Source organism: Maylandia zebra, linkage group LG7 (assembly GCF_041146795.1).
Source record: "Maylandia zebra isolate NMK-2024a linkage group LG7, Mzebra_GT3a, whole genome shotgun sequence".
In the NCBI taxonomy this organism is placed as follows: domain Eukaryota; kingdom Metazoa; phylum Chordata; class Actinopteri; order Cichliformes; family Cichlidae; genus Maylandia; species Maylandia zebra.
The window spans coordinates 17,650,848-17,678,189 of NC_135173.1; the positions used below are offsets into that span (position 1 = coordinate 17,650,848).

Consider the following 27,342-nt stretch of genomic DNA (forward strand, 5'->3'; position numbering starts at 1 on the left):
GCACTGGAATGACAGCAGCCCCTGTGTTACAGCATGAAAAGCTTCCCCGTGTGTGTGTGTGTGTGTGTGTGTGTGTGTGTGTGTGTGTGTGTGTGTGTGTATAGTGTGTGGTGGCATGCCCCCCCACCCCCGACCACCCTACCCACACCCCTGAGCAGAGTGACATGCAAGCATCAGCGAGGCCCCGGTCAGTCAGCCCCCACCCCCCACCCTCAAGCCGCTGCTTGGCCCCCAATCCGGTTTACCTCCTCCAGTGAGTCGATCAGGAGCCCATTTTGTTTGTAGCGCATATAGGCATTAGTGCCTCGAATCTTCACAGCACGGATTCTAGCGAGGCGAGTTTTCTGTTTGAACAAACAGACCTCTGTTTTAGCCTCTGACAGTTTGTCCGTCACACTAATTGGCTACGTCTTCCTCCACCACCCCTCCTCCCCACCCCGCCCTCTCCACCCGCCCCGGCAGCCGCAGTATTTAGTGGAGAAAGGGTATGCCCAAATCTACGATTAGGAAGTTCTGCCTTAGCAAACACTTTTAGAAAGAAATGCACATATTGCTATCGAAAAAGCTGCTGACACAATACTCTGAAGATCATTTGTTCTGTCATTGTCATTCGCTCTTTTATTTCCCTCGTTCCCCTCCCACCCCGAAATATACTTAAGCAAGTCAATACACACATACGCTCAATAGACACACAATACGCAGAAGCACAATAAAAGATTAATATTCTGGAAGATAGCGTTTGCCCTGTCATTCTGTTACATGCGGATAAGACAGGGACAGAGAAGAGGGGGAGAAAAAAGAGGGCAGATAGAAGCAAAATAAAGACAGATAGGGGGAAAAGGAAGACAGTGGCAAAGGAACGGGGAAGGCGGGGAGCCAATACCCTCTGTGCTCGTCGTTTCTCTGCCCGCTGGCTTTGGTGGTAGATACGGCTGAAGTTTGACACTATGACAGGGACAGGCAAGGCAATGACCAGCACCCCACTCAGAGAGCATATGGACCCAAACACCTTCCCTACGATTGTTTTTGGCACCATGTCACCGTACCTGAAACACACACAAAACAGATAAGAGTGAGCACACTGGGTAGGAACACAAACAGGGAAAATCTTCCACTCAGGAGGTTTATTTAGCATGTCAAGTTGTTGCGTGTGCCTAACGGTATTTTTAATAGTCTTGAAGATAGTTACGGTGACCTTGGGATATTTCACACCTTCAAATAAAAAGTCACACATTTGAAGTGGGCGAAGAATAAATAGGACTCCCTCTGATGTCACCTCTCCCCAGCCTAGTTTCTACACGCCATTGCGATGTTCCTCTTTTAAAACACTGTTTCATATATAATTACACACCTGCTGGCATCGGCTAATGCTTTCACGTCGTGACCAAATGCGCTACATATCCTCCGTGACCTCTGTTAGCCAAACAGCTTGTGAAAGATACAGCGAGTAGTATCACGTTGAGTAAAAGCAAAAAGGGGAAGGGAGCAGTGTGATGCCGAACCCCGGAGAGATCGATTAAGTCTGTGGTCCTCGGCGACAGCCACCGGTGTGTTTTGTTCTTATTCCCACATTAAAATGGAATATGGAGACGCAAAGGGAACCCAAAAATTCAACACAAGGAGAAAAGAGCTTTTCTGGCACACATGCATGACACTGATGAGGAATGTTTCATGGTATACCTGAGCACAATTAAAGCATGTCATTTTTCAATGGTGAACAGGCTGCATTCAACAGATTAAAGGCTGCGCTTCTGTCAGGTTGGACTGACTCATCCCCAGTCCCATCAAATTAACGTGCCTGTCTTCTGCTAGAAAGCCAAATCCGTCTCTGTTCAAGGCAAACCTGAAATCAAACTGTTTTCGTCACCTCGTTTTCTTTACTTTAGCAGGCACCCTCAGCACCACTTACTACGGTAAGCACTAAAACCAAGGATACCAAACTGAAGAAGAGAGACACTTCCTGACTTTCCCTGAAACTTTGTTGTCTTTTCACCTGTTTTATAAAAGACATAGCTTTGGAGATACTAGGCCATTATATGCTCCTATTTTGATGACAAAATTTGATTTAATGCCAACATGTGCAACAAAGGTAATTCAGGTCATTCATAAACACTGTTATAAAATGATATCGCAAAATGTAAAAAATTTGCAATACAATCCCAGGCATGTCTGAGGCTAATATGTTCACGAGCTTTTGAAAAACTGCCACAGTGAAGGTTTTAAAAACCTCAGTTTCTATTTTTAACATGTGGTCGAATAAAACGTGGATTTTGTCTCACAATGTTAAAGGTGTGCAGCTTTATTTCCTTTTTTGATGTTGGACTGTGCGCCGTGTTGAGCCTGGGTTATGCTTGATTGCGGACACGGACACAGATAGCTGGACGGCCGAGTTGTAGTTCTTATTATACTTCTTTAAAGTCCACTGCCTGGGCGCGTGCGTAGTTGGTGTACTGTTATCTAAATTATCTGCGCTGTCACAAAATTTGGACAACCTCATACTCAATGTTTGATGATGAAATTTATGTTATGGGGCCCAAGCAGAAATCGTGTGCACGGAAAGTAGAAATCTCGCTTTATTGTTTGTGGACTTTTAATTGGCCAACATTTCTTTACGGTTAAGGTTATATTACCACTTGTTCTTTTGGTATGCATGAGATAATTTTTTGCATGTGGACGGCGACTTTTTTCATAACGAATTTGGAAAAAAGTCCCCGTTGCCTGAAGCCTAAAATGGGAGCTACTTTAACAACCTCTAACAAATCACAGTGCTTTGTAAAACACGCTAGAAAACTGTCTCCACTAAATGTGGAAACGATAAATTCAATTCACCTCATGAGGCACAAACACGCCGTCTATTACAAACAGGCTACAAGGAGGAGATGCTAGCAGCTGGTGATGTGCAAAACACATGTAAACAAATGACTCCACCGAGCTTCGGGAGAGGACTTGCTAGTTTCACTCCATGTGACGGGAAGAGCAAATGGTGGACGGAAATTACTGATGCGATTACAGGTGGATAAACAGGGTGGTTAAAAAGCTGGATCTAAGATACAACATCCCAGGTAGGAAACATCTTTCAGTTTTATAAGGCGACAACATTGTGCAGCTACTGAGAAGTTATTTATACTTGAATTTTCCTGGGAAAATGTTACCTTTGCATTTGACTTGCAATAGATTCACACTTCAAACTAGGTAATGTGTCATCAGTGAAAATGTGTCCTCATTGTAAAGTTTCTTCAAACATTGTGATATAAGGTTGAGGCTATAATGGCTGCCCCTAGCACTCAGGAGGAAATGCTGGAAAAAGATCAGATCATTTTTGTGTTTGCTGGGTGGTTAAACAAGCTGTAGCCCCTGCTACTATATACACATTTCAATATGGATTTTTGTATGGACGATGGATTTTATGTAAATAACATTTTTTCTAGTGCTTTACCAGCTCACTGCTAGTTTATTACAAATGCATCCAATGTAGTATATTATATATGAATTTATGTTTTTTTTCCTCATTCATTTATGACATGTGTGGGTTGCATAGACTACCAGATAGTCCCCCCTGGGACAATAAAGACAATTCAATCCAATTCAAACATTTAGCTGCAAACACAGTGACATCCTGTAGCCACATGCACATCTGATTACTTTTCAAGATTATTACTTTATCAAATAGAAAATCCCGATGTCTCCAAGGCAATTAACAGATCCAGGGAAAAAATCTGCAAATTCATTCGTATGAGCATAATCTGCATATTCACAAGCGGCTCTGTGCTGACATGCTAGGCCACCAGCAGCACTGGGACTTAAAATGAATGATTCAGGGCACGTATGTTTTCCGTGTCATCTAAACATCTCTCCGTGTGCTGCAGAGGACCGGCAATTCACACGTTCGCAGGTGGGTGAGATGAATGAGTGAGACCCTAATGCGCAAATGACCTGAGTAGACCATTACCTCCCGAGAGTAAGATGAATGCAGGTAGGAAGGAACATCAGCATTGCTCAGTGGCTGTGACAGTAGTCCGTCTCTCAAGTGAGGCAGGGTAATGTGAATGTATCGCTACACGGGAGGTTGATTATTTCATAAATGAAGTTGTCTAATGCCCACAGACGTCTGCTTGAGTCATTAGCTTCAGGTTTCCATCATGTTGGGCCCAACAGTCTGGGCTTTTACAGAGCTCGGGCGGAAAGATGTAAAAGTGGACATTTTAATATCACGCTTGATGGGACTTCATGTACAACAGTTTGCTTTCAAGTTGACTAATCTCGCACAGATGTCATTAGTTTTGCAGTTCATTACAGGTCAAGTCATTTTCCTATCTAATGGCAGACAATGACTGAAAGCAGGTGTCAATTATAGGTTCTGGATGTGCTGCTGAGAGCCTATTAAGAGATCCATAAAAAAATGGAAGACAGCATTCCCTCGCATGTACTTTACTGCGGCGAGTGGAGTGATGCAGGCACGTCTGTTGTGGAATACAGTGTGTTGCAGTGACTGTCTTCTTTTGGAAGGAAAGCCTAGCAGCGAGCAGATGAGAAAGGAAAGCAGCAAGCGCACTCTGGAGAGAAACAGTAACAGTGATGGATTGTTCATAAGGGAAAGCTGAGATACACAAAGCCTCATGGATGATGGCAGAGGTAGGAATTAACAGCAGCTGCAGATTAAAGTAATGTTCCTACTTTGTTCTTGTTGTCTCTAAGTACCAGGTACTCACATTTGCTACCCCTGCTACCCTAAGCTGACACGGGTGAGACACAAAGACGGATGACCGGATTCTTATCCTCACTGCAGAGGATGAAGAGGAATGTCGAGATGACTGAATATCAATTCCCCACTTCCACCCACCTAAAACCATACCGTGCTCGCGCTGGCGCCGGCCTTTAAAAACAACGCATTCTGTAGAATTGTCCGACAGCGAGATGACAGCATTGCAGATGAAGCTCGGCGCGCCGAGAGAGAGTGAAACCGCGGGGTTGCCTCAGACTGTAGGAGAAATGTCAGACTCAAAGGAATATTTGAATTCTAGAAACGGGGGGATGAATGTCCTCACCTGGCTTTGGATAATAGACCAATCAAACATTCATGAGTCCCTGTATCAACCTGCGTGGCAGAGTTTGTGCAGTTGACCTTAAAAGCAGTGCGGTATTCCATCAGGGGTGCTCTGAGACACTTCTGTACATGACCTCACCGCCTCACAGCTAGCGCCAACACCTAAAAACAGGGACACGCTTGGATACACAGGAACTGACACACAGTCAAAACAGACGCTTGTTTGTGTGTATATGTGTGTGCGTAGGGCCTTTAATTTGACATATAGTTAAACCAATCCTCCTTCCTAAAAAAGCAATCTTGTTCCTTGATTGTCTTCCAGAACCCTGTGTCTGAAATCTGACTGCCATCTGGTTAGTGGGAAGTGAAAAAAAAAAGATATCTGGATGACATTGCAGACACGTCATTTGTTTATTTCTCTTTTCAGAGACAGGGCAGGTTCGTTTTTTCCCCCTAAAGATTAAACTAAATGAAATGAACCTTTTCAGGTAATAAACTATGCCTGAATGGCCTTTTCTGGTCATTTGTACCACTCTGTCTGCAGCACACAAATAGGGTTTGGTGGCTGATAGAAATTACAAATCCCTACTTTAAGCGAGCATAAGCTCAGGTTTCTGAAATAAGCACAGAGGCCTGAAGTAATCACACTGCTGTCCCAACAACTCACATTCCAGTTGTGATTACTGCCAACAGCTTACCAGTGCTGACAATTAGGATTCAAGGAGGGGTGCGGCAGATCTTTCAGAGGCTTCGTCAACAGCATCGAAGACCAGTCGCCCAGCGGCGCCTCTGTCGCGGTCTTCCTACCCTCCTTTTTGTGGATTTTAGTACGAAACTAGCTCACACACTGCACAAGTGACTATAGTAAAGTGCATTAATCAAAGCAAAGTGAATATCTAACGTTCAAAAAGCCTCACAGTGTTCGCCTGTGCCGATAAGCGATCAAGGTCAAGGTGTTCAAAGGAAGAAGAATCCTATGATTAAGATAGTGAAACTGCTGGACTGTGAGGTGACATCCTATTAAATCCTTCATGGTAAAGACATTAAATCTCACTTTCATCAAACCACACTTTGATCTACTCCAATTAGATATTTCAGTGAGAAGCAGTGGAATGAAACTAATTTAATTATTAACCATTTTGATTCATCAGCTGATTAGAATACAGATGAGTTAAGCACACTGTCCTTATCTTGTGCGCCATCTATGCATGTTGTTTTATAGCAATAATTACAAAGGGACCTGCAATCTGAAAATCTGAATCTCAAATTAATTTCGGTCTCATTTTCTTCCCTGAGACTGATTTAACTTCACATCCCACTCAGCATTTGTCTTTTATGCTCGGAAAGTCACAATGAGCTTACTGTGCTAAAACAAGGCTTTCATATATTATATTAAAAAAAAAGGACTTTTATCAAGCAATTATGTGCAGGTGAGCCACTTTTACTCTACATTTTCTTAGACTGGTAAACTCCCACCGTGCATTGTGAATCAAGTCTCCTCAACACGTCTTTGATCATTCTGGGAATGCACAATTTTCTGTTTGACCTTCACCGAACATCTCATGGCGCACCGACTCCCCATCATGCTTCCAGAGGTAATTCACTGGCTCCGTTTCACAGTTCAGTGGTTTCTACAGTGCAGACAAGCCCTCCAAACCTGTGAGACCAAATCCTGTCAATTATAGTGAAACTCTGATACTGTCACCGACTGTACCAATCAGAAGTTGATAATGACAGCGAGAGGCAATAAAACTGTGCGGGGACAACGGGACAGTGGCAAGGTCAGGAAGTATTAGGCGCTCTTGAAGTGAAGACATCTCTTGTGGGCAGTGCTGTGAAACGTACCACAGAGATTAAAGTGTCAGAGTGGACGCAACATTAAAATCTTCTCTAAGGACTTAACACAGACTCTTCCAGATATTAGCCTGACCAGTTGAAACAGTCTCCATTTCTTTTACAAGTCATGACAAGGAGCAAATGGAGCAATGCTGCACAACAATACTGCTCTCTGTACCTTCTCCATGAGGCTGAAAGAGCACAATATTCATCCGTGCTGACAGTTAAATAATAGATGTTACCCCCCCACCCACCCATCCCCCACAACAAAAAGAAAAAAGTAATTTTCCTCCAGAACTCTATCATACTATGAACTACGAATCGAGAATTTGAGGAAAATAGATTACACTGCCTGGATGTCATACAAGGCATATGAACATGAGTGACAAGAGGATATAGATTCTCTGACATTGTATTTGTGAAGACTGCAAGATTCATGGGTTACTGAGAGGTTGTAAGGGTGCTTATGTCATATTAAGAGCCTTCATTAAATGTTTGTTTCTAAAAACACAAATGAGCTGACCAGTCGGCCATTCTTTTATGTGCCAGTAGGTAGTAAATCTGACCATGTAGTAAGAAAATCGAAGCTGGATAGACATTCTTGTATGTACAGATATACAAGGGCAAGTGAAGGTAGCAGAATGAAAGAAAACTCCCTCTCTCTCGCGCTCATAAATTTATATCATTGATGCACCAAATGTGCATCTGTTTCGTGTTTAAAATAAATTAAAAATATTAAGGACATTTTGTATTTATCTATTTCCACCACGAACAGACTGCAAAACAGTACAAATTAAATCTTTGTAATTGCCAGATAGACTGGCACAATCTTTGGAGGCTCGCACTCAATACACGCTAGCACACCTACAGTATGTACCACTGCAATGCTGGGAGACACACCACAAGGGTTCAACAGTCTGACACACAATAAATGAACATGATCTCCAGCATGATCCCTGAACACAACATATCATTCCTGATGTTCTGCACCGCATCTCTGGCAAGAGGCCGGGAGCACAACATTCAAAATGCTCCCTCTCCTGGGTTTGGACACCACAGACTGATGGGATTAAGAGTGTGTGGGCTGATAGGACTCTGCTCTGATGCTATCCCTCAGATATACATCATTATAGAGAGGGGAATCCCACAGGCACTGGGATTAGCCCGCTAGATTTTCACTGCAGGTGATAAGGGAAAGAAGGAGAGGCTGGCAGAACTACACAACATAATGGGGAGAAGGAAGCACAGATAGGGGAGGACCAGAGGACCGCACTGCCTGGTGTTATGCATGCGGTAGGAAAAACAGGGTGCTCAGGTATGAGTAACTGCAAACAATAGCTACAGGGAAGGACAACTTTGTGATAGGTGCCTGTCGCAGTCTCTGCAGGCAGTAATGCAAAGGCTGCATTGTTCTGGCTGTTTGCTGAAATGCAGGGAAAAAAATCAAATTTAAAAAAAAGAAGTGTGGAGCAGATGCGCGAGATCATTTTTTATGATTTTCACAACCCAGCTGAGATCCGGTCTCTGCAGATTTGTGAAAGCTGACGAGTGGAGCCAAAGGTTGGGATGTGAAGTTTGTGGGAGCAAGAATGTGTGGCTGCGTGCCAGTCAGTGTTAACGCATAGTAAATGAAAGCTTTTGTGGTGCTGCAGTGTCTATATAACTTTGATCCTCCAGCTGAATGTTCACCTCAGAGTCTCAGGAACCACACAGACCTAATAAAGAGCGGCAAAATTCCTCTCTTCGAACCACGAAGACACAGATAAACCATATAAAATAATCCCTCACGTATGGCTCTGGCAAAGGCACCTCAGCTCTCTCTCTCGCTCACATATCAAACATGTATTCCCTCAGCCCTGCAAATCCCAGCTTAACCCTCACCCTGCAAAACCAGGCAGCTAGTTATCACCGCGGCTTTGACATTAGCATGCACGCCCTCTCTCATTTGGGAGATCTTCTTAAGAGTCAGGGATGATAAAAAGCTTTCCTCTTTACCGCTCTTCCGCTCCTGACTTTGACTCACCCTTCCTCTGCCTGGACCTGCCTGCCTCTAACTATGAGTTGGAGATGAAACGCTTCATTCACTTTCTTTTTCTCCTCCTTTTCTATTATCATGCAGTGCTAGCACAGCCCTGCTTGACATTTTTCTTTTCTTCTGCTCCTCTCCAGTCTCCAGTCTACACCTGCTGACACTTGAGAAACAAGCGCAGTACTATGCAAAAAAGCGCCCTTTTCCCCCCATTACTGTATATGCCGAGTCACCTCTAGGCCCACTTGAGCTCCTTATGGTCATAATTACAACCATTTCCTTGTGCCAATTGCTTTCGATAACTAAATGAAAGGCTGTTTTGTATTATTAAAAGTTTTAAGAGGGTTGAGTGTTGACCTGGACCAAGAAAAATAGCATGCCACCGTGTAAATATGAGAATTATGATTTGTGGCTATTAAAGCGAGGCCTGAGAGATGCTTTAATCAGTCTGGACATGATGAAACCAAGGTAAGCCAACTCAAACATTGCTCAGAATCTTAATTTGTCATTGCATGTTTATATTTCTGCCCATCCGCCTTACATCATTCCAGAAAGCCAAGGGCTAAAAATATATTCCACAACGTCGGTATAATACTTTGATAATGCAATTACACTCCTTCGTGACTGAATGGGGAGGGCAAAGGAACATGAAAGACTGGGCTGAAAGCACGAAGGGGCGACAGAGCTATGGATTATAAGGGAACGTGATAATAAAAATGAAATCATCAGACACTCAAGCGATTATGCTAATGAACTCGTTCTGTATTCATCGTAGGTTAATCTGAATGCTGGCAAAAGAGCAGTGGCATTTTCTTGAACGCCGAAAGCTTTCATTGAACTGGCAGCAAGTTACCTCACCTCCGGAATCTAAATGCCGGAGGCAGGGTTAAAGGTGAAAACTGAATTTCTTAAGATGATCAATTAAGGAAAAACTAGCAGTAATGACAGCGGTTGCTGTGTTCGTGGCATTCGCCGCATTAATACTTGTGTTTTTTCCAGTCTAAAGTAGAAAAAAAAGTACACTTCAAAGTAAGATGTGGCTCTTAAAGGCAAAATGCACCAAAACCAGCTTTCCTTAAACTGAAACACAATAAACACCAAAACCAGTGGCGATGCTCAGCTAGTATTGACCAGACGAGATTTCAAAGGGAACCTTGTGACCTTTGTTGTCTGGTCAGGTGATGAAGCGGAGAAAAAAAACGTGAAAGGTCTTGTGGATTAGTGCCTCTGTGTTGGAAAGGGGAACTGGTCCAGGAGCCTCATCACGCTGACAGCAGATTAGTGCTCCGTGGCGCCGCCAGAGCAGACGGCACAAGATTAACTTTGATGTGCGATTCCACGCAGAGCAGCCGCTGGATATCAGCTTCCTCCACCAAATGGCCCCTTTTGCCCTGACTTTGCAGAGTGTGCATTCACAAGCTACGTTATCTAAAAAAATCTGCTCATTTAACAGGAGAGTACAGCGTCACCAGGCAGAGGTAAAGATGTATAGCTCTTTTTTGGGCTATATGTCCCTTTAGGTCTGCATTTACAAGTTTCATTATGTATCAGTTCATCACTTTAAAGGGTAGGGGGGGGGGGGGGGGGTGTTTTGGGGTTTTTTAGATGACATAAGGGTACTCCATCAATTTTCCAGACAAAGATCAGTTTTATAAGGAGGAGAGCTACTTGTAAAAACAGCTGTGTAATTTTTTCTGTGGATCTCAAAGGAGGTTTATCTGGTGTATATATAACCCCTGACTATGTCACAGCAGTGTCATCAGGGTTATCTGTACTATAAGATAAAGCCAGAGTAGAATGGGGTTTGAAAGGTTTAATGAAACAGTCGCCCGTCGAATGCCTCACAACTGCACATGTAATACAAAAACGAGTAGGCCATTAATTCAGCAGCTGTTTAAACTATTGAATTAAAAAAACAAATTGGAAATGCCCGTCACAATATAGCAGAGCTGAAGGTGATGTGGCGATCCACCATTTCAAACTCAAAGGTTATTCGATTTCCAATTACAGAAGACAAATAAAAGCTGCCCATTTGAGAAGCTGACATCCAAAGTAGTCAGCTGACGTGTCAATTGATTCATCGTTATGACAAATGATGAAAATTGTGGTGTTAAAAGCTCCAGACAAGCTAACCAATGGACTGGCTTAAAGGGTTACTCATGAATCAAGTCGAAAAATGAATTTTGGTCTTTAGCTGCGGGCATGTTAACGTCATAACAAATGGTTAAAAGAAAAAGACTGAAGGTAGGCTAAATAAATAAATAACACGAAAAAAGTTGCAGGATAATACGTGTTGAGGAAGAGAATCAATTGTCCTCAGGCTTTAAAAAAAAGTTCTGTATTCTGTTTGAGCTGCAACTTTAAATTGTCTGTATCAGCTTTTTGCACCAAACAGCTGCAGCCTCTCATATATCGGTTCACTTCCTGTATACACAAGACTATACATACATTCAGGATGCTTTGTAAGTAGTTACAGTACTCAGGGCGTAAATGGCCTGTGCCAATGGAGCATTGTCTTTGAAATAAATATCAAGGTAGAAAAATACAGCTGTTAAAAATTATATATGTATATATAAATATAGGAGCAGTCGCCAGTTCAAAGGGACACTTCAAAATCTCACAGTAAAAGTGAGAGGAATAGCCGAGGTTGGAATGAGACGGAAAGAGTGGCGAAGCGTAAAAATGTACTGAGCGCGCTCTCTCCCAGAGAGTGTGGACGGCAGCCAGACCAGCGACAGCAGCGAGCCCAGATAACAGCGAGTACCAAGGAAGCAGCGAGAACCTGCAGGGAAGAATTGGGAAGAGCTGAAGCTCTCCTAACAGCTGCAGACTGGCCCCCGGGGCAGAGCAGAGCTACTAGCTGCGGCCCTATCTACCATCGCCCCACCTGCACCACGCTACATCACGCACATGGGGACATCATTACTTTTTCCATTTCACTCCTCGAGACTTCTCCTGTCAAATCAAAAAATGACATGAAAAGTAATAACTCGGGGGCCGTGGCGACAACAACAACACAAGCAAAAGGTCATTTTGCCAGTGAAAATTGGTCTTGCATCCACACAATCTATCAGTCATCAACAGGTTTATTGCGATGTCTGCATTAACAGCAGGGGTGGCTAAAAGCCAGAATTAAACCGACCTAGGCCCAACGCGTGCTTGATGACACAACTCCCATTATTTATAACTTCGGCATCTTTGCCAGCGCTGAGGACGAGCTTCCTGGTGAATAATGATGTTCAAACTTGGAGGACAAGGCAGATAAAGGCACAGCTTTGGCCCCCACCACAGACAGCACATTCAAATGTACCGTTAACAAACGTGACTGAATGAAGGTTATTCGTTTTAATCACACCACAGCACTCCCTTCCTTCTACTATCCCAGGGGGGTTGCTATATTTAAGCACTTTTTCATTCTTTCTCCTTTTTTTGGTCTTGGCTAATGGCAAGGCAATTGCTATGTGGGATGTTTGCCCTTGAAGAATCAGACAACATAAGGAGACATTTATACATATTGTAGATGTGGCGCGAGCAAACTGTATCATATTCGGTGGCTACTTTTTTGACTGTGTCATGTTAAGAAATCAAATCCCAGCCTCGTTATCCTTTATTTCTCTTTTTTTTTGTGATGTTTTCCCTCCGACACGTGTTGGTTTTAATACCTGTGCTGAAAGAAAAGCTGTCTGTCCCGGGAGAGAAAGAGCAGGGACATTCATCTCTCATTTTTCCCACTTTCTAATTGGACTTCTCCATCTGTTGAGGTCTACAAATTGTCTTCTGGGGATGCTTTAGCTAAACCATCCTATCAAACACGCAAATACAGGAGGGACGCTCTTCTTGGAGCTCTGCCATAGCAGGCACTGAAAGAGTAGTGTGTGTGTGTATGTGTGTGTGTGTGTGTGTGTGTGTGTGTGTGTGTGTGTGTGTGTGTGTGTGTATAAACCTGTATGATGTATGATCAGTCCAGCAGCATACTGCCTGGAGATAAGTAGATCTACGTGATGCGCTGAACTCTGATTGGAAGCTGGCAGAGTTGGCTTCTTGGGAAATTAATCTATCTAGCACGCAGCAGATCTGTCAGTAACAAGTGACATACTTTAATAAGAATTATTTCACCAGATGACAATGTGGATGGGTGCCTGAAAAACGGCGTCAGTAGTATTGACTGTTTGTCACATATGCATCTAATAAATGTTTCTCCTCTGCAGTCCCAGAAGAGGTTGAGCAAACAGAATCTAAATCTGAAGAATAGGCAAAACTTTTTTGGGGGCGGTGGGTGGATTCTTTTCCAATTCTCACTCGGAGCCGTTAATGATATGGGAAATTGTGTTCCTCATGCTTGTCACTCTTTACATCCCATTGACTGGGAGTTGAATACTCAGGAGCGAGCAGTGGAACGTGTGACAGTGTATTTGTGGTGATGATTACAGCCCATTAACTTTGATGGATGCCATTTCATAGAAAAGACGATGGGAGTTGAAACAACAGCAGCGCAGCTTGTTTTCTGTCTCTGACATATGTGCGCAAAAATCTCGGGGAAAGAAACTGCAGTTAAATCCATGTAAAATGGAATTTTTGGATTCAAAATGAGACCGTGTTTCCTTTGGAGGTTACTGAATGTCACATCTGACACTTTGATGCTGGATCAGTTTACGTGAAAGCTCGGGTATGATTGTCCTGCGACCTCCAGAGGACAGTCTACCACAGATTTCACCATATAATACATTGCCAGTGAAAATACTGTGAGACGCATATGTGTGCAATTAAATAAGGCTGAGCTGGTTCTGGAATTGACTGCAGTGTCTGCCTTTATTAAGGTTAACTATCTGGGCAGCTTTTTTTTCCTCTGCACAACTCACTTTGCCTTTTGGCCTCAGTCAAAGTGAGATACATTCCATTTGTCTGTGTTGGTTGTGTAAAGATAAGAGAGTGTATGCCAGAAATCTAACTCTTAAGCTCCTTCGTGGGATTACAGACAATTGGCTAAGAGGAAAATACAAATAATCATCAACTGTTTACGATTTCCCACTAATACCTTTGAAAAAGGAAAAAAAAAAGATGAAAATCCCCCACATGGAAATGCAGTCCTTAACTGAGATACTCCTGTGTAGGACACCTGCAACAAGATTCACAGGCAGGAAATCCTCTAGATGGGAGCTGGACCCACACTGCAGTAACACCCAGACAAGCAGAACAATCTACAGTAGCTACCGTCTATCCCTTTTCAAATAGCGCTTTCGAGTATTGTTGTTTTTACATCCAAGAAATCCAACCAGCAAAACATCAGAAGGCACTGATAGGCAAGATAGGATTGGAATTTCTCTCCCTCTCTCCTTTTGGACCTTTAATATGTCTGCCTTGTTTGACCTTATTAGTTTTCTGCCTAGCGTCCCCTGTGAGGCATGTAATCACTAAAATAGGGGCTTAAACTGTGGGCTAAGAATCAAGCTTTTTTCCCCCCAATGATTAAGAAGTACTCTGTTCTTCTACACAGAAATACTTTGTTTGAACTACATGTTCAGAGGATAACACAAAGTCGTCCTTTTCAAAAGATCTGTATAATTCTATCTATTATATGGATAACATAATGCACCCAGTTAAGCAAAAAGTGTCAGCCTAAGCCGCTGTGCTCACGCACCTCTAACCGACAGTGTTTTCTCTGAATCACTGCCCAAAAATCATTCATTAGACACATCCAAGTGATAGATGGTTATGCATCTGTGGACTTGATATTAACTGGGCAATAATAAGTTTTTTGGGCAGACAACGATCAGCGATCACTTTCACCGCCGATTTCTTTCTCCAGAAGTCGATGAATTCGCCCCAAGTTGTTCTGTGCTGTAGCAGGTGACACATTATCAGGGGAACACAGACATCCCGCATGGGCGCTTTAAGTAATGCTCAGCACAGTGATTCAGTAAAATGTGAATTAATCAAGGAGATAGCCAGAGAAAATACAGCTGAATACATTTCTCTAACAAGATATCCTGTAACACTGATGTCAAAGCAATCAGACGTGAAACTCCTTCAGTGTGATATTTGAGAAAATTAAGGGGTCTTAGTATTGAATAGTTATAGTTATATATTTTAACAAAACAAAGTAACAGGGTGTAATTGGATTACAAAAATCGGAATACTTCTACAGCAACACAAGCACTGTGAGGCTGTAGTCAAACATATGGTTGCTTTGAACAGACTACGTGCTCAAACCTGCAGTACCAACATGCTGGTGTTAAGTAATGTCACCGTTTTACAGTAGCATGTCAGGACGCTCATATCTGGATATTGCAGCTATTTTTCTTTTCATTTCATCATAAAACTTTATTGATCCTGAAGGAAATGCATCAGTGTTGGTCAGCGGTTCACACACACAATAAAATAAAGTGTTTGCTCTATAAAAAAGACGAGAATAAATCAAATAATAAGTCAAAAATATCTTAATTAAAAATACACTCGCTCATCCTTAAGGTCCATTAGGTCCACAAGGTGCTCCTGCACTTTTCTAATCCTTCCCCCTGGTAAAGTAATGGGAAAGTCCATTTTTGAAACAGTTCATGGATTTCTGTATTAGATTTCAAATCCCTCCATACATGTGCTAGAAAATAAATGTAGGGATGAGTTTGCAACACACAATTCCAATGTCATTTCCTTTTTTTGGAACACCTTTCAAAAGTAATTTCTTGTAGAAATACAGTGGTGCACGAGAGCTTTATTTTTGTTGGGGTGGTACAAATGTTGTTTTTCATGCACTTTGCTACTAAAGTTTTGTTATTTCTCTGATATAGTGAGGAGCAATCATAAGAGTTTTTATAAGTTTCAACAAAATCTTTTAGTGGCAAACAAAAGCAAGATTTTGATTGTGGCAGTGGTGCCTCTGCCAAAGCTTTTGGCCACGATGCACTTCCGTTCACTGCAATTCTTCATTGTGTTCATTAAACAGTTTGTGTGTCATTAGTTCAGTTGGACTGTGTTTTTTGTGTTGTGAAAATAAATGATCAGAATTCACAGCAAAAGCAGATTAATTTTAAAGCCAATTCCCAAACTTTTTCTTGCAACTGTAGATGTGACTAAAGTGGCGCACTGACTTACAGATCAGCTTTGCCATTCATGAAGCCATGCCAGTAAATTGGCTTAAACAACTTCTGCTTCTAGCTGTTTATACAGAAACCTGGAAGGAAAATACTATGCTTTATCACAGTGGGACAGTAAATTACACTCAATACACACAAGAGACTGACACTGATATGTGCTGCTTTCCGCCGGTCGTGTAGCTGCTCTGAGTTTACGGTGGGTGGGCACAATGAACCAGCATCGCCGGTTCCCTCTGTGAAGATTTAATGCTCGGTTCTCGAGAATGTGACAGCAAAGAGTTGATTTAACACTCTTTCTGCAGACCGTAGTTTGTGGTAATTTAATTGTGTCGCAGCGTTGTGTGTGACTGAAATGTTGATGAGCTAAAACAACACCTTTCTGAGACATTAAAAAAATAATAATCACACAATGAAACACTATAATAGTCACAAGCTGATCCTTATTGCAGGCCTATTGCGCCGGGATCATTCAGACTGCCTTTATTTACTGCCTCAGGATTTTAGCTCTACAATATCTCATCAAAATGTTAAAATTATAGAAGAATACTAATGAAACCTGTACACAATTGTTCTTTAAAGATTTTTGAGCGTGCATTCGCTCAGCTGAAGCTCCGAACCTGACGTAAAGTGATGGCGCTGCAAAATCGCAACCTAATATGTCATCAATCCACGTTGGACAGGAAGGAGATAGTCACAGAAGGATAAAACGGTGAAGATTTGGTGTCACCACCGTGCATGAGAAATTCGTTTGAGGTGAAAGGGAAACATATAGGCCCAGAGCTCATGCCCTGTTTAGTTTCTGTTTGACCAAATGGCCTACATTAGGTGATATATTTAGCTATTTATAGTAGCTGGGGCAGGCAGGAAACAGCTGCCATGTGTCAGGGTGACAGGCTGACATCCCTCATCTCAGCAGGACCTCCCTGCCAGGCAGACAGGAGGAAGCTCTTTATACCTAAACTGAAATGGGACATAGCCTCTTATCATTCATGCTGCATACAGAAACTAATAATCTATGGAGCCTGTGGCAAAGACTCAACAATGAAACTGGGTTAACAGTGGCTAGCATGGGCAGCTCGAGTCAAAGCCAGACTCGTGAGCTTTGCACAGCTCTGTTTTCTTTCTGTTTTTTCTTTTTTTCTTACAGAGAACACTGTGGATTTCATTCAAGCCGGATCAGTATTGATCACGAGGAGCTTTTATTGTGGCATCTTGGCGGCGTAAACTGGCACAAGATTCCTCAGTTCTGATGAAATAATGTGTTGATTCACAAGCGCTGGAAGAAACGTTCAGGCTGACAAACGGGCAGAATCAATATTCACGACTTCGCTCGAATCTGCAGGCGTTCAGGTATTACGGATGGCTGTAAACAAAGTTTCCATTAATGTGCTAGCGTCAAGGTCTTATTGTTTTCTTGAAAAACTCATGAAAACCCATGCCTTACATTTGTTTGGGGAACATGAAAGTCCATATTGATTTCAGCTTTTTTGCAAAACGCATGGCATTAAATGGCGTTAACATAACATACTGCTGTACAATAAAAGTCTGACACAGCCAAATGAATGTATGCCGTGTAGCTTTTAAAAGTAGATACTTTAAAAACTGGGGTAGGTGTCAAGGTAATGTGCTTCCCTCATTTCAGCCTAGTTAATGTTTTGCTGAGAGGCTTTAAAACCAGAACCACTTTCTTTTTAAAACCTTATCTACAGTGAAATCCTATCGCTCTTCAAATGAAGTGTCAGAAAAAGCACGAAAGCAAAGCACGACTTTGAATGCTTTTTTGTTTCTGTTTCATTCACGCAACAGACTGATTGTTGCTGTTAGCTATAATCTCTGAATCTCTGCTGATCACAGATGTAGGCTTGTTAGCTGAGGGGTATTTCTGATAAAGAGACAAATGTCAGGGGGAGGGAGATTCGCACTCTGGCATTACAAAAGCTGGCACCATTTCAAGATATTATGTTTGCTGTGCTGTCCCCAACGCTCGAGAGAAATAGTGGGTGCAAAGAGCAACACATTTCTCCCAAGCTCCTCACAGAGACGGGCGAGCCTATCGTTGCCATCGTCTGCGAAACTCTTCCGCCCCACGCCCGTGCTGCGACGTCGGATTTTGAGGTCAAGAAGGGTGCGAGGGCTGGTTCGGTCTTGAAAAAGCAGTATGATGATTGCTAGTTCCACATTTATTGTAGTGACGGTGGCATCTAAAAATTTAAGAAATAAAAAAAGGTGACATTTTCTCCCTCAAACTACTCCATGTTGCATGCCAATATGGGCGCTGTGCAGTGTTCACATAGGAACAGTGGGCATTAAAAATGTTGCAGCTCACCATGAAAACAAACACAGCTTGTACTTTGTATGCTGATTAGTTTGAGAGCTACACAAAGGTAATAAGTGCAAGGGCATTGGCTTGCATATGTAAAACTCAACAGTTTATTATCAGTGACTTTTTTTTCCCCCTCCGCAATGTTAATGTGACCATGTGGCTCATACCAATTAATTCCTTTGTTGTTTCAACACCATATTGAGCTGATAATGAGTTTGTTGACCTCATGGTGAAACCCACACCATGAAATTTTAAACAAGTAAGTGGTACTCGCTGTTTTTCTCCAGGGAAACTTTTTAGTTGCTGTTCTTGTAGCTATAAAAAGGGGTCTGTGCAATGTGTGAACAGTTTTGGTGTAGCAAGCAACGACGCTACACTTAAAGCATGGTTTGGTTGATTGGCAAGAATCACTTGATTAGCTCTGAATCATGATTATGTTAGATAAGCACTCAGCTTAGGTAAAAATAACTATTTTGGTAAGGTACCTAAATGATTGCAGTAAAAAAAAAAAAAATTCTCTCACTTTTTTAGTGCTACTTGCTGAAATTATCGATGCTGTCACTGTTATTCGGAGGACAGTGTCAAATAAGAAAACTGCTTCCACTCAGTAGTTGTTTGCTGTAACCAGCTCCTGTCAAGGTTGCTCATTAAGAACATATATGGGTCATATCTTTCTTCAAACACAAGCAAACGATGCTGCAAAGAAACACAACAGAATATGACAACACACACACAAAAAGTAAAACTACCTCGTCTAGTGTATCAATACATCATCATCAGCAGGATCAATAACGCACAGGCCGGTTGTTCCTTTATTGCTGTGCTTGCACATGGCAGTCGCTTTGCTGGTTCATAAAAGTCACGCAATATTATTTTCTTGTTTATCATTAAAATTGTCTCGCACTTTAGCGCACGTGTAGTTATTTTATTAATAAAGAACTGAAAAAAATAAATGAGCAACGTCGGAGATGGTGAAGATATCCTCAGAAAATATATTAGCCTCATAAATCATGACAAGTGGTCCTCTGCTACATATATTACCTCCGTGAATATTACCACCTTTATAATGAAAGGCCTCTAATTGATATGGGTGATTCTGGGATTATCACAATAATAATGCATTGTACACCCTCTGTGTGTTGTGCTGAATACATTTTTATTGATCTTGATATGATAACTGAATTGATCTAATGCTAAGCTCTTTGTAAAATATATGATTAAACCTAAGAATCTATTTAGAGTACGTTGTACGTTTCAACAAAGTGATGAGGAGGCATTATGTGCGTCTGCATGGCAGACAAGCCATTTTCATCTGTATGTAAATGCTGAGTATGTAAATAAGCCATGCAGCACCACAGAGGGAAATAGCTGTTGGGCTTGGATTTATCATTTGCAAACTGTTTGATCCTCTGATCTTGTGGCACATATACACATCCGATGTCTTTTTACAACATATCAAATTTCAAGATCATACACAATCACATAACAGGCGATATTTCCTCGTTTCATTCATTCACTCAGGCTGGATCGGGGTTTCTTGGCTGTTAAGATCGGGTGGGAGTGGAATCAGGCATAACAAATGCTTTCTAGCAACAATGGAATCTAGGTGATGTTTTTTTTCTCACATATCTCCTTATTTCCTAATGCAATGATGCCGCATTCATACGGTGCAACTTTAATCTTGTTCTGAAAAATTCCATTAATCTCGTACGTTGCTCACAATACAAAAGAAGAAATGCTGAGGAGTTGCAAAAAGAAAAGAAAAAAAAAAAGACACTGGTGCCATATTTTATATCCTCGCACTGCCTTACCAAGGCCCAAGTGCAGAACATGCTAGTCGATTTCCCTGCTTAGTGCAGCACATTGAAAGTGAATTAATGAAAATCCCCCCTCGTGGAATGAGTGTTATTGGGGCTGCCTCGAAGATGGGCTGTCAAAGAAATCGAATCAAATGGGGGGGACAGCCATTTTGTCCTTGCCATATAGATTATTTATCAATCTGACCATCCGCAGTGACGCATGCCTGCTTTTAGAGTCAGTTCACATACACAGTAACCTGACATCAACCTACCAGCTGGCCATAATCTGTTTTTCAGTTCAGGGTTGACTGACCGCAAATGCATTTTCTTTCTGACGCTGGATTTTTTTTTTCAGTGAAATATATATAATTGAAAACTCATTTAACACCCAAATAACCAAATAGAAACATCTACCTTTCAAAGCACAGGAGTATGATGTAATAAATATGCAATATGTGAATGGCCTTAAGATTTTAATCAATCATTCCACTTCAAACCTTCAAAGCACCCTTTTAAATCTCTAACTGCCAGAGTGAAACTGTTTGAGCAAACAAAGAGGAGAAAGAAAATGCAGGGGCTTGCGTGTTTTCAATTTAGCACTTTTTTTTTATGGATTCCTTCTTTCACAATGATCTTAATCTCCTCTGAAGAAAGCTGCCTGGTACCCTCCCCTCGCTTCCACTCCTCCATTTCGCAGTCATTTGCATGGGCAGAAAGGAGCTCGCACAGAACACATTTCAGTGCCAGGTTCCTCTCATTAAGTCACCTGTCACTTCAGGACTATTATACCAGCCTCGTATTAGCGTCACCTCTCCTCCCCAATAAAGCACCTGGAGGACCGCCGTGAGCCCACAGGCTGACGGCGGCCTACACATTTCACATTAGCCACTTCTGTTTTACACGGCGCCACATCACGTCGCTCAAAATGGACTGCTGATTTTCATAATGTGCATAACATACACAATGGCAAGTGGTGTAATTTATTCTACTGAACACAAAAATTACACCAATTGCGCTACATAATCAAACGCACCAAATGTTCTCGCTGACTGCCGAGCTCAGAAGGGGGAAAAAAAAGAATTAGAGGAAAAAAAAGAGTGAAAATTCTCTGCATTGGCTGCCAGGGGCACGGCAACTTATCCAACCGCATGAGGACTATATCATCAAGAATGCGTTTGTTATCTCTTGGGTACAGATACAGTAAAAGGCCCTCCAGATTGTTCCTGCACGTTTCAATTACATTTGACATGCGGTGAAGGGTTTCGACTTCAAAAAGCTTCGCTCTCTGCACCACGCTAAACCGTGAAGCTGATGCTTTGCGTTGTAGTTTTCGATCGCCAGGGGGCTGAGGTGTCAGAACTGGCAAGCATGATAATGGTTATACTTCTGCTGGCTTATGGGCCCTACAGTGACCCTCGTGTCTGTTAACCTTGCTTTCTCTGTCTTATAAATCCTATCCTGAGAGGTTTATAGGGCTCACTTGTCAAGCCGTTCCGGTTGTATTTGGTGGGTGGAGCTGCAGCACAGACAAACGGCATGGTGATAAATTCTGCATCTGTTGAGTGACTACAGCGTACACGCGTATTTGTTACACCGCAGGACAATTTACATAGTAAATGTCACAACAAATCAGTAATTATAATGACCATTCCTCCTAGGCATCTTGGCGGGCAACGAGTACATTTCAATATATGGAAACTGTGTGTGGGCTTGCGTGTTTGAGTCAGAAGCTCGAGCCTATCGTGTCTATCAAAGGTAATGTTTGCCAGTGTCCAGAGGAACGTGTCTAGGTTTAGCCTACGCCAGACTAAGCCCTGTCCTCCCCACTCCTCTTCCCCTGTGGGTTGCGCTTGGCTTCCACCGTTTTCACAGCTGCTCTCAGCAGTGCACTCCATTACACCTTAAATCACTTAAAAGATCTGAAGCACCAAAAACTCCCTCTGCAGCTAATTCACCCTGACCATGTGGATCATCCAGAGAAAATAAGAGCAGGAAAACACTGCAATGTCTGATTCCAGCCTAATAAAGTGCAATACCAGCTTAAATGAACAATTTTAAATCAAGACACTAAATTATACCCTCAGACTCACTTGCCGTTATCAAAGATACCGCAAAGCTGCACATAAAAATCTCATATTTTACACCCAGTTCTTGAAGTTCACGGCAGAAGCAGATTCCTCTTTGTTGGATATCCGAAAGCAGCCACAGAGATTAGGCTCAATAAAGAAGGAGGGATAAGTGGGTCTTGTCCTGTGTTTGGTGGCACAGAGGAGTAGACACACAGAGGCATGACACGCAGCTGCACAGTGCTATTGATTCTCCGCTGGTCTCCAGGCACCCTTCCCTTTCATTCAGGCTGCCTGCCAAGTGCCTCTGAACAGGAGCCCCTGCTCTCCCAATGTCTGCACGTCTGCTTAAGCACAATCAATGGGCCATCAGCAGGGGAGAGAACGCACACCACAGTCTTTACTTCCACGGGGTGCAAGTGAGGGGAAATTGAAAATATATGTAGTGGAAAGGCATCATGATACCATGCAGGCATAAAGCATCATTGACTAACAGAATGAAATCAAATGCTTTCAAAGGCTTCAAATGGAGGTTCCAGCCAGTAGTGCACCCGCTAGTCTCTAAATAGCTTATTTGCCAGCGAATGAAAAGACAACCCCATTCATATGGGTCTAAATACCTATTTGTCAGACGTGGATCAATTTTTCTCCATGCTGAGCTCTGATACATACCATCAGAATACCTCATTTCCCCTGATCAGATAAGCATCTGAAGGTGATTGGAGAAGAATATAGCAGATGCTTTTCTTACATCGCTGTATCAGTAGACATGACTCTGGTTTGTAGGCTTGTATGAGATGTGTTTTTTCAGAAGCACGCCTTTAAAGACAAGGATGGATCGTGAGAAGGGGCTGACTTTGTCTTACACTGATGAGTATTCAGCCTCTCCAGCAGTGGTCCACTATGCAGCATTCTGCAGCACTGTAAGGCTTCGGTTCAGGTTGCGAATCTGTCAGCCGGGCTGTCATGGATCACAATGGAGTGACAAAGATGTCCCCATTACCAAGGACATTTCAGTTTTGTTCTCTCGCGGCAAAAAACATCTTTTTCAAATCCATCTTGAGCAACACAAAGACTCCGAGCTGAATGCAGCAATATCTTTGTTTCTCCCCAAAGATAAATAATGAACCCTCTTACACAACTCACCCTTCACCCGCGCTTTGAATCCAAATGGAAAGCACGGCCGATGCAGCATTGTGTACGAGGTGGCTCGCTTCAATCACCAGATCGTGCCCATTACTAATTATGCTCTCATTGGTCATTTCGAGGGTGAGTGGTAGTTCGACTGATATTGAGTGAGCACAGAGGGAAGAGTTGTATGCCATTAAGAAGACAGAAAATCCACTAACTCAGTGTCACCCGCAGCATGAGCACAGATAGAGGGAAATGTCACCGTTTAATTATATAACAATTACAATAATGATAATAATAACAAAATATGCTGCCTGCAGAGCTGAGGGGTACTCAGGTGCTGAGTGGCTGCATCAATGCAGATGTGAAGGAAGACAAAAACAAGAGGGATTATTCCCCCCCCCAATCAGGTTGTGCGCAATGTGGAGATCCCTGTGTCAGTTCAAACCAACAGTAATAATGATAGTAGTACAAGAAGGAATACATTTTGAACTTAATATTCTCAGGACTGTGCCTTACATAGCTCCAGCTTATGCACTGCTGCAGACACACACACAAGTACACACTGCCAGAAGCAATTTGTTTTTGTAGTGTTTGCTTTGCGATGTTGTGATTTTGAAATTAAAACCCGGGCCCTAATTTCTGTGTCAACAGCGAAGAGGAGGACTAACACTGGCTGAGCGGCTGTGCTCAACCTCATACGAGCAGCAGCAGCGAGTGCTGAAGCAACCGGTATACGTTGTTGTGTTTTTCCTTTAGTGTGATTGCGATTCCCCCGTTGCTTAAACTCCGCATTACCTTTTTTGTTGATTTTTGTTTTGTTTTGTTATGCGAGCAGGCATCAGGTCAAACATATCGACGGTGACAAAAGTTTGCAACACACAGAGGTGGTCCGAAAGCGCATCACCAAAGAAGACTGGGAATAATGCTCATAACAACAATAATAATAATAATAACAGCAAGCCACACAGTGCAGCTGAGCGCGCTCATCAATACAAATTAATTTGATGTAATCGTCCAACCCGAGTTTAATTATTCTATGCTACATCAGCACGTGGTTGCGACCGGCGGTGTTCGCGAGCATGAAATTGGCATTCAAATATTTACTGCACCTTGTTGAAACGGAGAGAGGGGAGCTGAGAGAGGGTGAATGAGAGGCGGAGAGGAGGCGGTGCAGGGAGAGGAGAGGTGTGTGTGTGTGTGTGTGTGTGTCCCCTATACGTTGCTTTGCCTTTAATTTGGCCTGTTAATGCGGTATGTGGGAGCGTGGTCAGTGAGCTGTAGTTTGTTTGCTCCTATAGCTCGACAATAAAAGCGCCTTTTTTAAAGACACTGCGGTAACCTTTGGAAAGGCATTCGGTAACGACCCTCAGAAACCGGCAGGGACGGTAGCTTACCCTCAGAATGATAAGAGGTGCTTGTGAGGGGCAGGCTCGCTGATTGGGGAGCGAATCGACCACGGAAGCTTCTATAAAGCACACTGCTCCTGCTCTCTGATTGGCTGAGCATTAATACGTTCAATGACCCACACCTGTGGCCCAGCTACAATTTTCTAAAATATTTTTATGCAAATTAAGATCTACTAGCTAATTGTAAGTGCTCGTTGAGAACACTACTACATAATAATTGTTTAATTGTTGGTATTATTGCAGTAATATTAATTTTGAATTTTTTCATTGTTGTGTGTTATGTGTGTTTATCGACACAGTAACAAAGCCGAGCTGGTGAGTTGTGGTGTGTCTCGAGCGCTTGAAGGTTTTTTTTTTGTTTGTTTGTTTCTTTTGTTTTTTAATGGACTTTTGCAGCCACCTACCCCAGTGTTGTCATGGTGACAATGGTGTACCAAAAGGCTGCGGGGATACTGGTGAACTTGCTGGCCGTGGAGCCTTTCTCCGCATAAAACATAACCGTGGCAAAGATAATGATGGCCATGGTGAGCGAAAAGAGGAGGAAGCCCAGCTCGGAGGCGCAGCTCTTCAAGGTGTAGCCCAAGATGCGCAGCCCAGCGGAGTGCCGGGAGAACTTGAAAATCCGAAAAACCCGGAAGACTCTGAGGGTGACGAAAGCACCGCTCACCTGGTCGTTGTCGGTCATCACCAGGCCGATGTAGTAAGGCATGATGGCGACCACGTCGATGACGCTCATCACACTTTTCATGAACTTGTACCGGCTGGGCGCCGCGATTAATCGGAGGAGGTACTCGACCGTGAAGATCATGACGCACGCGGTGTCCAAACAAAAGAAGGCTAGAGCGTAACGGTCTCCACAGGAAATCTCCTTTGACCTGTTGGGCAAAGACCCACAGGGAACCGTCTCCACCACGTTGGCCATCACTGATATGGCAATGAAGAACCCCGTGACATAGTAGAAGACCAGAGCCAAGGTGCTGGTGTGGGGGTTTTCAAAAGCCCGCCACAGGTACTCCCGGAACGTCAGGTTGACTGGCGTGACGTCATTGTTCATGTCCATCTCCTCGTCATCCTGAAGCCTCTCCGCGTTTTCGCGCCTTCGGTCTTTGTACTCCTCGTAGCAGCAGTCCCCGATGATCTCGGGAATAATACCAAAGAACGCGAGCTCCTCGTCGTACGCGGATATGCATTCTTGGCGCGGATAGTGTAGTTTCCCCGTGCGGTAGAAATTGAGGATGTGTCTGAAGATGTCAGGGTCGCGGTCGAAAAAGTATTCGTTCGTCTCCTCGTGGAAAAAGAAGTCTCTCTCCGTGCTCCCCAGCAAAGTGTCCGGGTACCTCTCCAAAGTGGTTCGCCACGTTTGAAACTTGGTCCCACTCACGTTGAGGATAATAAGTCCGTCCTGGGCTTTCCTCTTGTCTTGAGGAGGCATGGGCATCGGGGTGCTCGCCACGGGCATCCATCCTATGGCCGCTGCTCGGGCGAAGGGAAGCCATGCCGCTACACCTGCTGCCATGCTGACCTGTAGTTTCTTTTTTAAAACGACCCTGCTCCGGTTATCACAGTGCTACGGCTCGGAGATGAATTGCATCTGCAGGAAGAACAGATAGGGACAGTGACGGTTATAGGCTTGTGGAGCAGAATGTGATAAGAAAACGCATGAGCCCATTTACTTTTACTGATACTCTATGGTGTTATGCGCAGTATCACTCTCCACAGCCTTATCAACAGTGTAACTGTTCAGTTATGGAAGCCCACTTTGCGGCAGAATATGAATTAGATTTCGATCATCATCCATCAATAAAAGCAGGCGTGTTTCTTCTTCTTTTACCCCCGGTCTCAGCAAAAAAAAAAAAGGGGGGGGGGAAAGAGTAAGAGAAAAGGGGAAAAACACCCACCTTAAAGAAGGTTTCTCTTTAAACTGCATCCACGGCGAGTTCAATAAATACCTATCATAGGAAGAGAATACTTGCGATTCCGCCACCCATCTATGTGTCACTGCACCCAGACGAGAAGGGGGGGAAACAGTAGAAAAACGTTGCATCAACAAGTTAAACAATTCAAGCGCCAGTGTTTCAACAGAGCGGTCATCTGTCCAGGCGCGAGCCTTTCTTTTTTTCTCTTCTTGACATCCGCAAGGCTCATGTGCACAGGCTTTTCCTCCCGTTGCAGCTACTCCTCAATAAACTCCTGTTCCTTTCGTCGACTGCAAGACCATCCTCCCCCTTCCTCACCAACAAGCCCCGACTGTGGAGAGAGGAGAGAAAATCGTATGCAGAGAGAGGAGTGGTCCTATATCTGCACCCAGAAATTCCTCTGCTGCTTCACTGTGGGGGGAACTAATCAATGCGTAATGGTGGTCTCAGTAGGCGGCATCGCCAAAACCTCAAGTTAACGCTTTTGTTTGTGTGTTTTTCCTCTCGTTGCACACCAGGGACTTACTCTCAGCCGTATATTACTCCGCTCTAATATTATGCATATTGTATAATGTCGCCAATATAATGACATGTCTTAGATAGAGTGGTTTGTTTTCTATGGAGGTCGTAATGAACATCGGCTTTATGTCGACGCATTAACGCACATATAGTTCCTCAAGGCGCATTTTTTTAAATGT

The 27,342-nt window shown here is 43.1% G+C and overlaps 1 protein-coding gene across 2 annotated transcripts in view; it reads right to left on the reverse strand.

Annotated features, from left to right (window-relative positions):
• LOC101467844 (A-type voltage-gated potassium channel KCND2) overlaps positions 1 to 27,072 on the reverse strand; it is a 35,652-nt gene extending 8,580 nt beyond the window's left edge. Inside the window, exons 1-4 of one of the 2 annotated variants that reach the window (XM_004567746.4) lie at positions 26,627 to 27,072; positions 25,133 to 26,319; positions 884 to 1,046; positions 246 to 344 (exon numbers count right to left, since the gene is read on the reverse strand). In XM_004567746.4, coding sequence (XP_004567803.1) covers positions 246 to 344; positions 884 to 1,046; positions 25,133 to 26,244 — 1,374 coding nt within the window. In that variant the 5' untranslated portion in view covers positions 26,245 to 26,319; positions 26,627 to 27,072. The remainder of the gene's footprint in view (positions 1 to 245; positions 345 to 883; positions 1,047 to 25,132; positions 26,320 to 26,626) is intronic. The other variant, XM_004567747.3, reaches the window with a different exon arrangement.
• Positions 27,073 to 27,342: the final 270 nt, after the last annotated feature.